The sequence below is a fragment of the Myotis nattereri genome (genome assembly GCF_964212035.1).
Source record: "Myotis nattereri genome assembly, chromosome: 4".
Lineage (NCBI taxonomy): Eukaryota > Metazoa > Chordata > Mammalia > Chiroptera > Vespertilionidae > Myotis > Myotis nattereri.
The window spans coordinates 87427950-87443217 of NC_138079.1; the positions used below are offsets into that span (position 1 = coordinate 87427950).

A 15268-nucleotide genomic window follows, 5' to 3' on the forward strand; every position below is an offset into this window, starting at 1 on the left:
CAATGTTTTAAGTTAATGGCAGTAAGTATGTCAATGATAGAAATCAAGAATTTTGTTGAGGGGAAAAAAGTGGCATAATTATAAAATCAAACATTTTAACTGAAAACTAATGTTAAAAAATTGAAATAAGAGTTCAACAACTTTGGAAAACTGTTCATATAATACCTACTAAAGCTAAACATATGATTAAGCAATTCCACTCCAAGGTGTATACCCAAGAAAAATGGGTGTTATATCCAAAGACTTGTACATAAATGTTCACAGAACTGACTTTATATAAAACAGCAAAAAATTAGAAACAATCTACATGTCCATTAATAGATGAATAAATAAATTATGGGCATATCCATACAATGGAATATATTTAGCAAGAAATGAAGTATTGATACACATAAAACATGAATGAATCTCAAAATAATGCCAAATAAAGGTAGGCATACCAAAAAATATGCATGAATATATTAAACTAGAGGCCCGTTGCAGGAAGATTCCTGCAAGAATAGGGCTTCCTGAGGCCAGAGCGAAGCAGTGGAGAAGGGAGCGAAGCCTGCCAAGGCGGGCTTTGCTCCCTTCTCCGCTGCCTCACTCCCTCCCATCTCCACCCCCTGGCTTCCTCCCATCTCCGCCACCTGGCTTCCTCCCGTCTCTGCTGCTGCCTCGCCTGCCCGCCCCGGGTCACACATGGGAGGGCCGGATGGTGGCAGGGCAGGCGGCGGATGGCGCTGTCCCGCCACATTGCCCCAGGTCGCAGATGGCAGGCCCGGATAGCAATGGGGCAGGCAGCGGATGGTGCTGCCTGCAGTATGCAAATTAACGGCCATCTTTGTTGGGTTAATTTGTATACTCTTCTGATTGGCTGATGGGCATATCAAAGGTATGGTCAATTAGCATCTTTGTCTTTTATTAGTGTATATTCTAGAAAATATAAATTTACATACAAAGACAGAAAACAAGTCAGCAGTTGCCTGGGGACAGGAGCAAAGAGAAAGATGGTTTACAAAGAAACACAGGAGCCCTAACCAGTTTGGCTCAGTGGATAGAGCGTAGGCCTGTGGACTAAAGGGTCCCAGGTTCGATTCCAGTCAAAGGCATATACCTTGGTTGCGGGCACATCTCCAGTAGGAAGTGTGCACAAGGCAGCTGAATTGATGTTTCTCTCTCATCAATGTTTCTAACTCTCTATCCCTCTCCCTTCCTCTCTGTAAAAAAATCAATAAAATATATATTAAAAAAAAAAAAAAGAAACACAGGAAATTTGACGTGGTGTTTGTTATCTTGATTTTGGTGATGGTTTCACTACTACATATATACATATATACATATATACATATATACGTATATATTCCAATGGGCAATAAGGCAAATGCGTAACATTTGTATAATGAGGAAGAAACTGATAACTGCTTTCTGAGAGATACAGAAAAAGAGCTTTGGAATCAAAATATAGTCAAAAGCTACTTCCTGTTATAGGAAAAAGGAAAGCTGCGTTAGATAGTTATGAATTATAGTAAAAAGGTCAATTGTACCATCCCATACGGTACCCACTAGGCACGTGTGGCTATTTAAATTTAAATGAATTAAATAAAATTTAAAATTCAATTCCCTTGTCACACCAGCCACATTTCAAGTGTTAAATAGCTACATGGCTGGTAGCTGTATGAATTACATGGTGATGCAGGTATGTGGCAAGGTATCAAGTAATAGGTATTGGGTTAGGTGTTAGGTATACGGTTAGTAAACGGTACTGTATAATGCAGATACAGAACATTCCCACCACTGCAGAAAGTCCTACTGGACAGAGCTATAGAGATGGACATGTGGCTCCTCTCACTATTACCACCAGTATACCACTCACTCCATTGCTGCCTTCCATCCACAGAATGCTGACTCTAGTTTATAAGTTCCCAAGGGAAGAACGCTTCCACCATATTCCAGAGAAGCTGTGCCAATGAACAAGTCTCTATGGTGGTTTTGCACTTCTTAGATCAGCTTTAGTTCCAGACCATCCATAGGGCAAACAGCCTTGGAAGATAGGGTATATCCATCAACTGTAGAGGGCGGATTTGCTTTTTGAACAGCAAAATAAAGATAATATCCCCAAATGAAAAGATGCTCAACATCACTAATCATCGGGAAATGCAAATTAAAACCAAAATGAGATACCACCTCACACCTCTGAGAATGGCTATCATCAATAAATCAACAAATAACAAGTGTTGGTAAGAATGTGGAGAAAAGGGAATCTTCATGCACTGTTGGTGGGATTGTACATTGGTGCAGCCACTATGGAAAACAATATGGAGGTTCCTCAAAATATTAAAACTAGAACTACCTTATGACCCAGCAATTCCACTTCTAGGTATATATCCAAAGAAATCAAAACCTTAATTCAAAAGGATATCTGCACCCTATGTTCCCTGCAGCATTATTTACAATAGTCAAGATATGGAAACAACCCAAATACCCATCAATAGATGACTAGATAAAGAACATACATACAGTAGAATATTACTCAAACATAAAAAAGAATGAAATATTACCATTTGCAACAATATGAATGAACCTAGAAGGTATTATACTAAGTGAAATAAGTCAGACAGAGAAAGAGAAATACTATATTGTTTCACTTACTAGTGTATGTGACATCTAAAGAACAAAATGAACAAACAAAACAGAATCAGACTCATAGATACAGAGAACAAACTGAGGATTGCCAGATGGGAGGGGGGTTGGAGGGCTGGGTAAAAAGGGTAAAGGAATTAAGAAGTACAAATTGGTATTTAGAAAACAGTTACAGTGATGTAAAGTACAGCATAGGGAATCAGTAAATAATATTGTAATGACTATGTATGGTGCCTAATAAAACTAGATTTATTGGGTGGAGGAGAGAATCCCTTCATAAACTATATAATTGTCTGACCACTATGCTTCATACCTGGAACTAATATAAAATAATATTGAATGTCAACTATAATTGAAAATTTAAAAAAGATAAAGTCTCCCTCCCAGTTTAAGGTGGGCAGGTTTGCAAGCAACCCTTTTATAAGATTGGGGGTTTCCTAAGCTCCAGGTTTCTCAGCTGCAACGTAAATGCACTGTGCACCCAACATTCCCCTAGGCCCACCTCCACATCACCCTCCTAGCATTTGGAGGGCAAAGGAATCAATGGGAACATAGAAGCTCAAGATGTCTGCTGTGCTTTGTCTTTGACCCAGGAGTCCTGTGCCCTCTGCCAACATCTATGAAACTCTGCCAGGCTAACATGTTAGCTTGTGAGTAGGGTAAAATAGCAGACCCTCCAAAGTTCTTGATAGTGAACTCTATAGCTGGGCTCCTCTGAGCTCCTCATGCCATAGAAACAAACATTTTGTCAGGAACCAAGGGGATCTCTGGGGCATCTCTTAGTACTCCCCTGTACAGTAGTAAAAGTTAGGATTGTAGGAAGGGCCACTACTGGCTCAACTCTTCATTGACGATTACCCACCTGATAAGGAAGAATCATACTGTGAGATATTGATGGAACACAAAGGAAACATGGCCTAGTTAGTGAAAGAAAAGTGATAAATACCAACTATGACCAGGTGACCAGGTACAAATAGGAGGAGAGCTGTACCGATCCATAATGGCTTCCTTGCTTTTATATATATATATTTATGTTCACCCTCTCCTCCAACTATCCTATATAATAAAGGCTAACATGCAAATCGACTGAACAGCAGAACAACCAGTCGCTATGACGCGCACTGACCACCAGGGGGCAGAAGCTCAATGTAGGAGCTGCCCCTTGATAGTCAGTGCGCTCCCACGGGGGGAGCGCCACTCAGCCAGAAGCCCTGAGCTGGGCTCACGGCTAGTGAGCAAAGTGGCGGTGGCAGGAGCCTTTCCTGCCTCTGTGGCAGCACTAAGGATGTCCGACCGATGGGCTAGGCCCGCTCCCCGCAAGGAGTGGCCCTAAGCCATCAGTCAGACATCCCCCAAGGGCTCCTGGACTGTGAGAGGGCACAGGCCGGGCTAAACCACCTCCGGAGTGCACAAATTTCGGGCACCAGGCCTCTAGTTTTATATAAGATGCTGCAGGTCAGTGGTAGTTATCCGTGTATCATCATTCAAAAGAGTATTCTCCCTTTTAAAGGCAGAGTGAATGCATCTTCCCTTGTATGTGTAATAGTTGCAACAAGTTAGGCAGAAGTAAATGTTTTACAGGTAGAAGGGTGTGAATAGATGCTGAGTATCCAAAGAGGTAGTCTGTGCTGTTAATACTCAGCCCTGCCTGCCCTTCTAAGCAGCAGCTAGTAACCCTAACACAGTATTTCTCAGATTCCCTGTCTGCAGGGTTCTGATTTAGACTCCACCAATGAGAAGCAAATGGATTTAGAAGGCAAAAAGGAGAAACTATTATTCATCTCTGGCAGCAGCTGGCAGACACAAGGGCATACAGCAAACATCGGCCTGCAGCATCTTCCAAGGAAGCTCCTGGGAGACATTGGCTTTAATGTTGCCAGCAGCTTGGGTCACTTGAAGCAGTGTCCTGTGAGTCTAACACCTTTTTATTTTTCTCAAAGCAAAGCAGTTCTCTTTGACATTCACTACCCCAGGTCTTCCAATGGCTTGGTAAGCATATTAAATCTCTTCTTGCTAAAATATCCAGGGTGTTTTGTTTTCCTAACTGACACAGATGGGCAGGATTTGGTCAGGTAGAGATTAGAGTGGGGAAGAGAAGCAGGACACATTGTATGAAGGTTAAAATGGAAAATAAAGCTGAACAAGTGGGTCAGAACTTGTCCAGCTAAGGAGGGTCTGGATGGAGACAGAGTACACAGGAATATAATTTATTAAGTTATAGTAAGCATAATGGAGAAATTCCAAGCAGCGTAGAGAATAAGAGGGAAGGTTGCTATTTCACAGGAAAGCCTCTCTGACAGGCTCTCTGAGCAGAGATCTAAGAGCAGACGGAGGCCAGAAAGCCAGAAAGGACTTTGGGCTCCACATATTCAGGGAATAGCAGGAAGGCTAATATGGTTAAACTGAAGCCGGAAGAGCAGATCACACAGGGCCTTGAGGACTTGGGCTGTTATTCTGAGTGAGAAGGGAACCCCTGAAGGTTCTGAGAGCAGTGACATGACCTGAAACATCTGGCTGCTGTGTAGAAAACAGACAGTGGATGATAGCAAGAGTGGACCCAGAATAGCAGTTAGGAGAACAGTGAAATAAAAAGGGACATATTACAGTAATTTGGACCAAGGTATGGCAGTATAATTGGTAAAAAGAAGTTGCATTCTGGATATGTTTTGAAAAAATTTGCTCATGGAATAGATGTGGGAGGGTAATAAAAAAAGAAGAAGAGTAAAAAGGACTCCCAAGTTTCTGGCCTGAGCAATTAAAGGATATTTGCCATTAACTAACGAGTGAGGAGAACAGATTTGGGAAAGGAAACAGGGAATTCAGTTTTGACATGTTAAGTTCAAGATGCTTATTACATGTCCAACTGGATATGTTGAGGTAGAAATAATGGAAAGTCACTGTAGGCTTCCAGAAGGGAGCAGCAGGATGGGAACTGTACTTCAGAGATTAATCTGGTTAATGTCAGATAAACTGGGCAGGGAGACAGTGTGGGGAGGTTCACTGAAAGCCAGGAGTAGAGGGCAGAAACTAACTGCACTGCAGATAGCTTGAATCTCGGGGGTGGCAATGAAAATGGACTGGGACAAGGTTCTCAATGGGGCCCACAACACCCCTGAGGGTATTTTGGAAATCCCTGGAACTATTTTTGTTCTCACGATGGTTAGGAGGCACTATTGGCAATAAGCAGGTGGGGCCAAGGTTTTTCACATCTTATGCATTGCTCAGGATAGTCCAATGCAAAAAAAGAAAAGAAAAGAAAGTGGGGGGAAAAGTCTCCTTCCTTTCAAACAACTCACCAGACCTCCATACTTGTGAAAAACCTGATTATAATTATTTAAACCTAGATACTGACTTCATTTTACAAATAAAGTATTTTCTGCACAATTTACCCATATACTGAATTTTCCATTAATGCAGCTGCTATAAACTGAGGAAAGAAAACACTTTTTTAATGTAAAATTTCATAAGAAATGTCACCAGTCTGAAAAAAAATGCCACAGAAAGCAATACTGTTTCTAGTATTCAAGTCACTGACCAAATAGCCGCATATCTGCATAATATGTGTAGGCATCACCTACACATACATTATAGATGAGATCTGAGATGCTTTGGTAGACTTGGAACCAAATATTTAATTAGACATGAAATGCAGGGTTCTCACTAATCAAAGTTGTTTTTAAAAGTACTATGGTCATTCTATATATTAATTTTATAGCACAATGATGAGAAATCTGTCTTGCAATAATTATTTGAAATTGAATTTATTTTAGGGTTGTCTGTCATTTTAAAATCTTACTCTGAAACTATCACCACACTTCTCTCAGCCACTGTTACTACCATTTCTGTTTCCAATCCATCCTCTATTCCCATTGTCACTTAAAGGATATTGTTGCCAAAGTTTTGTTACAAACTAACAACAGAATGCAAATCTCAACTCAACAAGATGTGGAATTTCAAGACAGGAGATATATTTTCAGTAACAATACATTGCTATTCCTCCTAAGTCACAACACAGAAATTGTCCTGATTCAACACAGAAATTAAAACCCACTCACTTGCAAGGACATCCAACTTTCTCATTTTTCCATTCTGAAAGTCTGTGACTTGCTGTTGTGTTAGCCCTATTTCAATTAGGGCTATTTCCCTCTTTCCCTGTTATTTTACATAAAATAAATCTGGCTTGTTTTGTGTGTGTGGGGGGGGGGGGGGGGAGGGGTGTTTTTCTTGTTGTTGTTGTTTTCAGAGAGGAAGCGAGAGGGAGAGAGAGATAGAAACATCAATGATGAGAGAGAATCATTGACTGGCTGCCTCCTGCATGTCCCCTACTGGGGATCAAGCCAGCAACGGGGCATGTGCCCTTGACCAAAATAGAACCTGGGACCCTTCAGTCTGCAGGCCAATGCTCTATCCACTGAACCAAACTGGTTAGGGCTAGTCTGGCTTGTTATTAATTACTGTACAGAATAACTTCTAGTTCAGCCGTGGGCAAACTACGGCCCACGGGCCGGATTCAGCCCGTTTGAAATAAACAAAACTAAAAAAAAAAAAAAAAAGACCATACCCTTTTATGTAATGATGTTTACTTTGAATTTATATTAGTTCACACAAACACTCCATTCATGCTTTTGTTCCGGCCCTCCGGTCCAGTTTAAGAACCCATTGTGGCCCTCGAGTCAAAAAGTATGCCCACCCCTGTTCTAGTCTGTTTATAAACTTCTCTTAAATTTATCCTATATAATAAAGAACTAATATGCTAATAGGCTGAAAACAGAACGACAGTCCAGACAACCTTCCAGACGAAGCTGGGGCTGCAAGGGCCGGCCAAGGCTGCGAGGGGCTGTGAAGGCGGGCTGAGGCTGCGAGGGGCTGCCAAGGCTGCCAAGGCAGGTGGGGCTGCAAGCCCCTTGCACAAATTTTGTGCATCAGGCCTCTAGTCTATATATATAAAAGGCTAATATGCTAAGTGTCCGACTGTTCAACCGGTAGCTATGACGCGCACTGATCCCCAGGGGGCAGACACTCAATGCACAGGCATGGAAACATGAAACAGACTAATGAATCTCAGAGGGAAGTGGGGAGGGAGGAGGGTGGGAAGAGATTAACCAAAGATCTTATATGCATACTAGAGGCCCGGTGCACAGATTCGTGTACCGGTGAGGTCTCTTGGCCTGGCCTGCAGGGATCGGGACAAAATCAGCAGTCTGACACCCCCTGAGGGGTCCCAGATTGCAAGAGGGTGTAGGTCAGGCCAAGGGTCCCCACTGGTGCATGAATCCGTGCACCGGGCTGGTTTTGGCCTGATCCCCGCAGGCCAAACCGAAGGACCCCACTAGTGCAAGAAACCGTGCAACGGGCCTCTAGTTCATTATAAAAGCTGATGGTTTCATTATCCCTTCTAATGTAACAGTGTCTGAGCATTTCATACAGAAATACAAACTATCCTAAATAATAAAAGGCTAATATGCAAATCGACCAAATAGCGAAACGACTGGTTGCTATGCGTGTCACCAGGGGACAGATGCTCAGTGTAGGAGCTGCCCCCTGGTGGTCAGTGCACTCCTACAGGGGAAGCGCTGCTCAGCCAGAAGCCCTGAGCCAGGCTCACAGCTGGCGAGCACAGTAGCAGTGGCAGGAGCCTCTCCCGCCTCCAGGGTAGGGCTAAGGATGTCCAACTGCTGGCTTAGGCCCACTTTTGGGAGCAGGCCTAAGCAGTGAGTCAGACATCCCCCCAGGGCTCCTGGACTGCGAGAGGGCACAGGCCTGGCTGAGGGACCCCCTCCCAAGTGCACGCATCTCGTGCACCAGGCCTCTAGTTTTAATATAAAGTACTCCCTTTTTTCTCTCTTTACGTTAGAGCTAGGGGAGAACACTGATTCTTTTAAACATTATGTAGGTGACCCCCCACCCCCAACACCGTGGCGGACTTTGGGAAGTTCGGGCAGCTCCAACCACCAGCACCGAACTGGCCAAGTTATCATGATGACGGCGGGAATGCTGTCAGGGAAGGAGGTGACTGAGAAGCCCAGAAACACCTGCCCTCGCCACCGCCGGCAGGCTGATCCCGCCCGACTACCGGTGATCGAGGCACTGGCGTGATTTCTCACGGAGCTTCAGTTTGGTAAAAACCAAGGGACGTCGGGTCGCGCCGCCCAGGCCAATGAGGATGAGTCGGTCACGAAGCCGACCTTCCTTTACCCGTTAGAGTTCCCACGTTACACCACACTGTGGCCTTGTTCTCCTGACTGTGATGAAACAACCCAAGTCACCTCAGAGAAACCCCACCACTCGGGCCCCGAAGAATCAGCCAAGGGTCACGCGTCACACGCTCTGTTGTGGAGCAACCCGAAGTTCCTAGACATTTTCCCATCAGGGTTGTGCCAGGAGGAAATGTACAACTTCATCGGGACAGAGATGAACCCCATCGGGTCTCTCAAAGTGAAAGGCTTGGGTTCAGCCATAAATGTGGTTTTCAATGCGATGACACAATTACAGCTGAGCAGGAACCCCCTTCCAGAGGCCCCCGCTTGGCATCGGCAGGGGCAGGAGGGAAATTTGTAACCTAAATCCGGCAGCTGCCCAGGTTCACCGATTCAGCCGCACTGCATCCTTTTAGAAAATTCAAGCCATGACTCACGAAGGGCCGCGCGGGCAGGGAGTAGCTGAGCCCTCAACATCACGGGCTTGAGCTTTTGAAGGAAAAAAACTTCCAGAATAAGAAACAAGTGTTTCCTCCGTGAATAAGAGCGTTAGGTCTCATCTTTATTGCGCATTTCCTGTCGGCTTCATCTCCACTTGGAACACGCATTACAGAACCCACTGAGGTGAATTATGAGATAAATTTCTCATGTGAAGTCTTATCTCATAACCATCTTCTCATAAGAAGACTTCTTATGCGACTTCTAATGTCCTATGAATCCTGCCGTCTCCCCCACAGGCTGACAGTGTGTGTGACTCTGTGGACGCGTCACGTGGGCGGGACGACAAGAGGCTGTCTCCCCACCCGGACTCACTGGTGTGGGGTCCAGACCAGGCTCCCTCCCCTGAGCACCCTGTGGCCACGAGTTCGACTCTGACACCTGATGGAATAAGGACAGCCCGTTTCTCCACAAGGTCGGCATCGAAGGGGCAATTATACTCATTGGTGGGCAGATAGACTGTACAAATATTTCAGATTGCTAAACACAGGACTAAGCACACCGATCTCTCTGTAGCTACACTGCAGAACACACACAGGAACAATTTTTTTTTTTTAAGAAATAATGAGCCTGGCCTGTGTGGTGTAGTGGTTGAGCATCGAACAATGAACAGGAGGTCAGGATTCAATTCCCGGTCAGGGCACATGCCCGGGTTGTGGGCTTGATCCCCAGTAGGAGGTATGCAGGAGGCAGCTGATCTGTGATTCTCTCTCATCACCGATGTTTCTATCTCTCTCTCACTAAAAGGATACAGCAGAGAAATGCTGAGAATATACGATATTCTGAAAACATCAGGCTCTGGAGAAGCAGGTTCCCTTGGAGAGGACCATCAAAGCAGTTGAAGTGCTACGCAAAGGTCAGCTGTGGATTATGGCATTGAGGGCAGAGGCAATCCAGGAAAAATAAAATAAAACAAAACAAAACAAAACCACAATGCTGCCACTTCACACTCACTAGAATGGCTAAAATTAAAAAGACCTGCAATACCACATGATGGTGAGAATATGTAGCAACTGGAACTTTCATGCATTGTTGATGCAAGAATAAAATAGTACAACCACAGTGAAAACAGACTGGGAGCTTCTTATAAAGTTAAATATACAGCTAGTAATTTCACTCTTAAGTATGTACCCAAGGGAATTAAAATGTCTGTTCACAAAAAAGCATTGTACAAAAATATTTATAGCAATTTTATTCATTAATAGCCCAAAACTGAAAAACAACTCAAATGTCTACCAAGAGATTAAAAACTGCTATGTTCATATTACTGAATAGTACTCAGCAATAAAAAGGAATGAACGACTGATACATACTACAACATGAACAAACCTAAGATACATTATGTTGAGTTTAAAAAGCTACTTGGCAAAAATAAAAACTACACATGATATAATTCCATTCATATGAAATTCTAGAAAAGGCAAAATTAAATTATAGTGAGTAACTAGAACAACTGTTTCCTGACTGTGGAGGAGGGGAAATTGACTAGAAATAAGCACAAGTAAACTTATGGGATAAGAAAAATAGTCTATATCTTTTCTTCTAATCTTTATTTTTATTGTTGACACTATTACCAATATACCCATTTTCCTCCCCTTTGCCCACCTCTACCCCACTCCCAGGACCCCTTCCCTCTGGCCATCACCACACTGTTGTCTGTGTCTATGGGTGATGCATATGTGTTCTTTAGCTAATCCCTTCGTCTTTTTTCATCCAATGCCCCCTCCCCTCACCTCTGACAGCTAGCTGTCAGTCTGTGCCATGTATCCATGCCTCTGTTTCTATTTTGGATGGTGGATAAGGGTTTTTTACATCCATAAAATTTTGCTGAACTCATTTAACAAATTCATTCAAAATCATTACATTTCATTAAATGTAAATTGTACCTTTAAAATGGTAAAATTCATTGAATGCATATAATAGCCACACAAAACGTGCATAAAGACAAATACCTTTGTCCACCTGCAAAGCTTCACCCCAGAATGGCTCCCAATCAACTGATAACCTAAATGGGAAACAGTAAACACAAAATTGAATTGATTCAAAGCCTTATATCAGAAAGTGCTTATAAAAGAAGCAAAATCTTTTTCCATAGCTTAAATAATGGTAGACAACAACCCAGTGGCAGAAATCATTAAAAGTTTAATTCACCAAGATGATAAAACAATTTAAAATGTGTATGCATCTAATAACATACTCTCAAAATACATAAAGAAACAATAGGCTAATCCAAAATCATAGGAAGAGATTGTAATATCTCTCAGTATCTAACAAATCTCACAGACAAAACTCAGTAGAGCTCTAAGATCTGAGCAACACAGCAAACCTAATCAAGGACACACAGCACTGCACTTTACAACTACAAAAATGCTTTTCAAAGATGCAAGGAACAGCTATAAAAATGAACCACATGCTGTGCCATAAAGTAAAAGTAAGTAACAATATATTTGAAATGAAGAATCAGCCTGACCGGTTTGGCTCAGTGTTTGAGCAGCAACCTATGAATAAGGAGATCATGGTTCAATTTCTGGTCAGGGCACATGCCCAGGTTGTGGGCCTGATCCTCAGTAGGGGGCATGTAGGAAGCAGCTGATCAATGCTGTTTCTCACTTATCATTGCTGTTTCTATCTCCCTCTCCCTTCCTCTCTGAAATCAATAAAAAATACTTTAAAAAAAAAAAGAAGAAGAAGAATCAGAAGGACAACGGAAGATTAAAATAAAGAAATATTGCTCAAAAAAGTGGAAAAATCAAATTCTAGGACCTAACATGAATTCTCAGCACCACTCTACAACCTATCATTTAAAATTTTTGAGGCACATAAGACATGAAAAGCACAGAAAAGCCATGCCAAAACAATCATTATTTCCTTTTATAACAAACTAGTAGAGCAAACAAGTAGAACATTCTGACTTCCTAAAACATTTAATAAAGCTTCTCATGAGGCTTCAAGTAATAAACCATAATTACGAGTCTCTTGCACAAAAAGACTCTTGACTTCCAGACAAATGAGGTAAATGGAGAAATACAGTCTGGATGATGGCATAAGTAGATCAGTGGCTGATTAAACATCCATACGTTTCACAGTAATGATTAATGGAACAGTGTCAATTTGGATTACAAGTCTCTAGTGGCAACATTGCAGGGCTTTGTCTTTTATCCTCTTCCACATTTATGTAAACATCCCGAATATAAATAAACAAAGCACTGCTTATCTAGTAGAAGATGAAACCGTGTCTAACTGAACAGCAAATCTCAGATAGAGAATAAACATTTAAAAGATTCCCAGAGAAAATTCTAGTTCTTTTGGATTCCTGTGTTGTTCATATCACTACTATAGAAACTACACTCTATATTATATTAGTTCTTTATATCATTCTCTTCCAAGATATACAGGTCTCTGTAAAACTTCGCACTTAGTTAGGTGTAAAAGAAACTACACAGTACAGAAACGAGAAACCTCTGGCTGACCACAATGCCAAGATAATCCAACATGCAGTTGCTTCTAAACAAGATGGAGTAACAGATGGTTTACTCTCCCACCTGAAATACCAAAAAAAAGGATAATAAAATATGTAAAACAAGTTTTCAAGAAACATCAGGCAATAAAGAATGGTGATCCCAAAGATGGAAACCAAACAAGGTGAACTCTACCATTACCCAAGCTTACTGTCTTAAAAGTGTCAACGCCCTGCAGTAAGGCAGAAACCCACAAAAAGCTCAGTTACCTCTCCCTTAGTTGAGGACATGGAAGTGAGAGTATGAGGAGCCCATATGGCTAGAGTTAGCAGGATTGATTACCTGAGAGACAAAAGTTACACAGAGATTGAACCCAAGAGTGTGCAGAGGATTCCTATAATTATTTGCATGAGTCCTGCTTAGTGCATATGTGAAAGAAAAACTACCCAAGAATGGGAAAGAATCATCTGACAGGGTGAGGTATACCTGGTGCTCACAGCCAGCTGGGAGCTGTGCCAACCAGACAGAAAAACTTCCAGATTCACAAGGCATTGGGCAGAGTACATAGAAGTATTTTGCCTCAATACGGGGAAATAATTAGCTGTATAGAGCTGGGTCTGGTCTCACCTAACAAGCCATAAAAGATTAAAAGTTTCAAAGCTGCTTCCAAGTAATTTATTTTACTCCCAGAACAAAGCTCAAGAATTTTTATAGAAACGCAAAAATATAGAGTACCCAATAAGGTAAAATTAGATCTAGCATCCAATAAAAGATTACCAAGCATGCAAACAGATAGGAAAACATGGCCAATAATGAGGAAAATTATCCAGTAACCAGAAATAACACACATGTTAGCTGATTAGGACATTAAAAACACTTATAACTATGCTTCCTAGGCTTGAAAATGTAAGTAGAGACATGGAAAATATAAAAAGATGCAAAGTGAACTTCTAGAGATGCAAATTACAATGTCTACGCTAAAAAAAACATTGAATAGAATTAATAGAAAATTAGGGAAGAAATGATTGCTAAATTAAATTTGGAGATATAGCATTAGAAACTATCCAAAATGTAAAATGGGACAGAAAAAAGAATTTAAAAGATGAAAAGAGCAGCCCTGGCCAGTGTGGCTCAGTTGGTGGGGAGTCATCGTGTGCACAAAAGGGTTGCAGGTTTGATTTCCATCAGGGCACATGCATAGGTTCTGGGCTCGATCCCTAGTAGGGGGCATGCAGGAGGCAGCTGATGGATGTTTCTCTCTCATCAATGTTTCTATCTCTCTCCCCCTCTCCCTTCTCTCTAACAAGCAATAAAAACATAAATTTTTTTTAAAAGGTGAAAATAAACATCAGTGAGCTATGGGTCAATTTCAAGTGGCCTATGATGTATGTAATTGGAATCCCCAAAGAAGAGGAGAGAGAAGAAGTGACAAAAATATTTGAAGAAATAACAGCCAAAATTTGTCCAAATTTAATTAAAACTACAAATCCATAGAACCAAGAAGTTCAACAAATCCCAAGTAAAAGAAACATGAAAAAAAAACTACAGAGATACACTATAATGAAATTGCTCAAAATCAGTAATTCAGAGGAAATCTTACAAAGAGCCAGGGGTTAAAAAACATTACATTCAGAGATTCAAATAGAAGATGACTGCAGAGCCCTAATCAAAAGCAATGTAAACAAAAAGTGGAACAACATGACAGGAAAAAAGCTGTCAACCTACGATTCTATATCCATCAGAAATATCCTTCAAAAATGATAGCAAAATGCCGAAACCGGTTTGGCTCAGTGGATAGAGCGTCGGCCTGTGGACTGAAAGGTCCCAGGTTCGATTCCGGTCAAGGGCATGTACCTGGGTTGCGGGCACATCCCCAGTAGGAGATGTGCAAGAGGCAGCTAATCGATGTTTCTCTCTCATCGATGTTTCTAACTCTCTATCTCTCTCCCTTCCTCTCTGTAAAAAATCAATAAAATATATTTAAAAAAATAAAAATAAATAAAAATAAAATAAAAATTATACTTCTAAAAAAAAATGATAGCAAAATAAAGTCTTTTTGAGATATACAAAAGCTGAAATAACTCATCACCAACAAACCTATACCATAAGAAATGCTTAAATAAGTCCTTCAGGCAGAAGGGAAAGCTATCAGAGAGAACTCAGATCTACACAAACACATGAAAAGCACCCAAAGTGGTAACTACGTAAGTTAACCACTTTTAAGTAGCTACATACCCACAAATCAATATTGTTTCTAATTATTTAAATACTTAATAGATAATTCACTAAACCAAAATAAACAATAACAATGTAGCATAGGGTTTATAACATGTAAAAAGTAAAATATATGATAACAACTGCATAGAGGTTGAAGAGAAAATATACTATTGAAGGTTGCTCTACTATGCATGAAGTGGTGTACCACCACACAAGGACATACTATGATATGATAAAGAGATCTATTATAAAACCTCAAGTAACCACTAAATAACA

General features: G+C 41.4%; 1 protein-coding gene across 1 annotated transcript in view; it reads right to left on the reverse strand.

Annotated features, from left to right (window-relative positions):
• Positions 1 to 15268, reverse strand: part of LOC308518213 (S-adenosyl-L-methionine-dependent tRNA 4-demethylwyosine synthase TYW1-like) — a 126764-nt gene that overhangs the window by 84403 nt on the left and 27093 nt on the right. The window contains exon 9 of the mRNA XM_081089820.1: positions 11270 to 11322. Within this exon, the coding sequence (XP_080945946.1) occupies positions 11270 to 11322 (53 nt within the window). The remainder of the gene's footprint in view (positions 1 to 11269; positions 11323 to 15268) is intronic.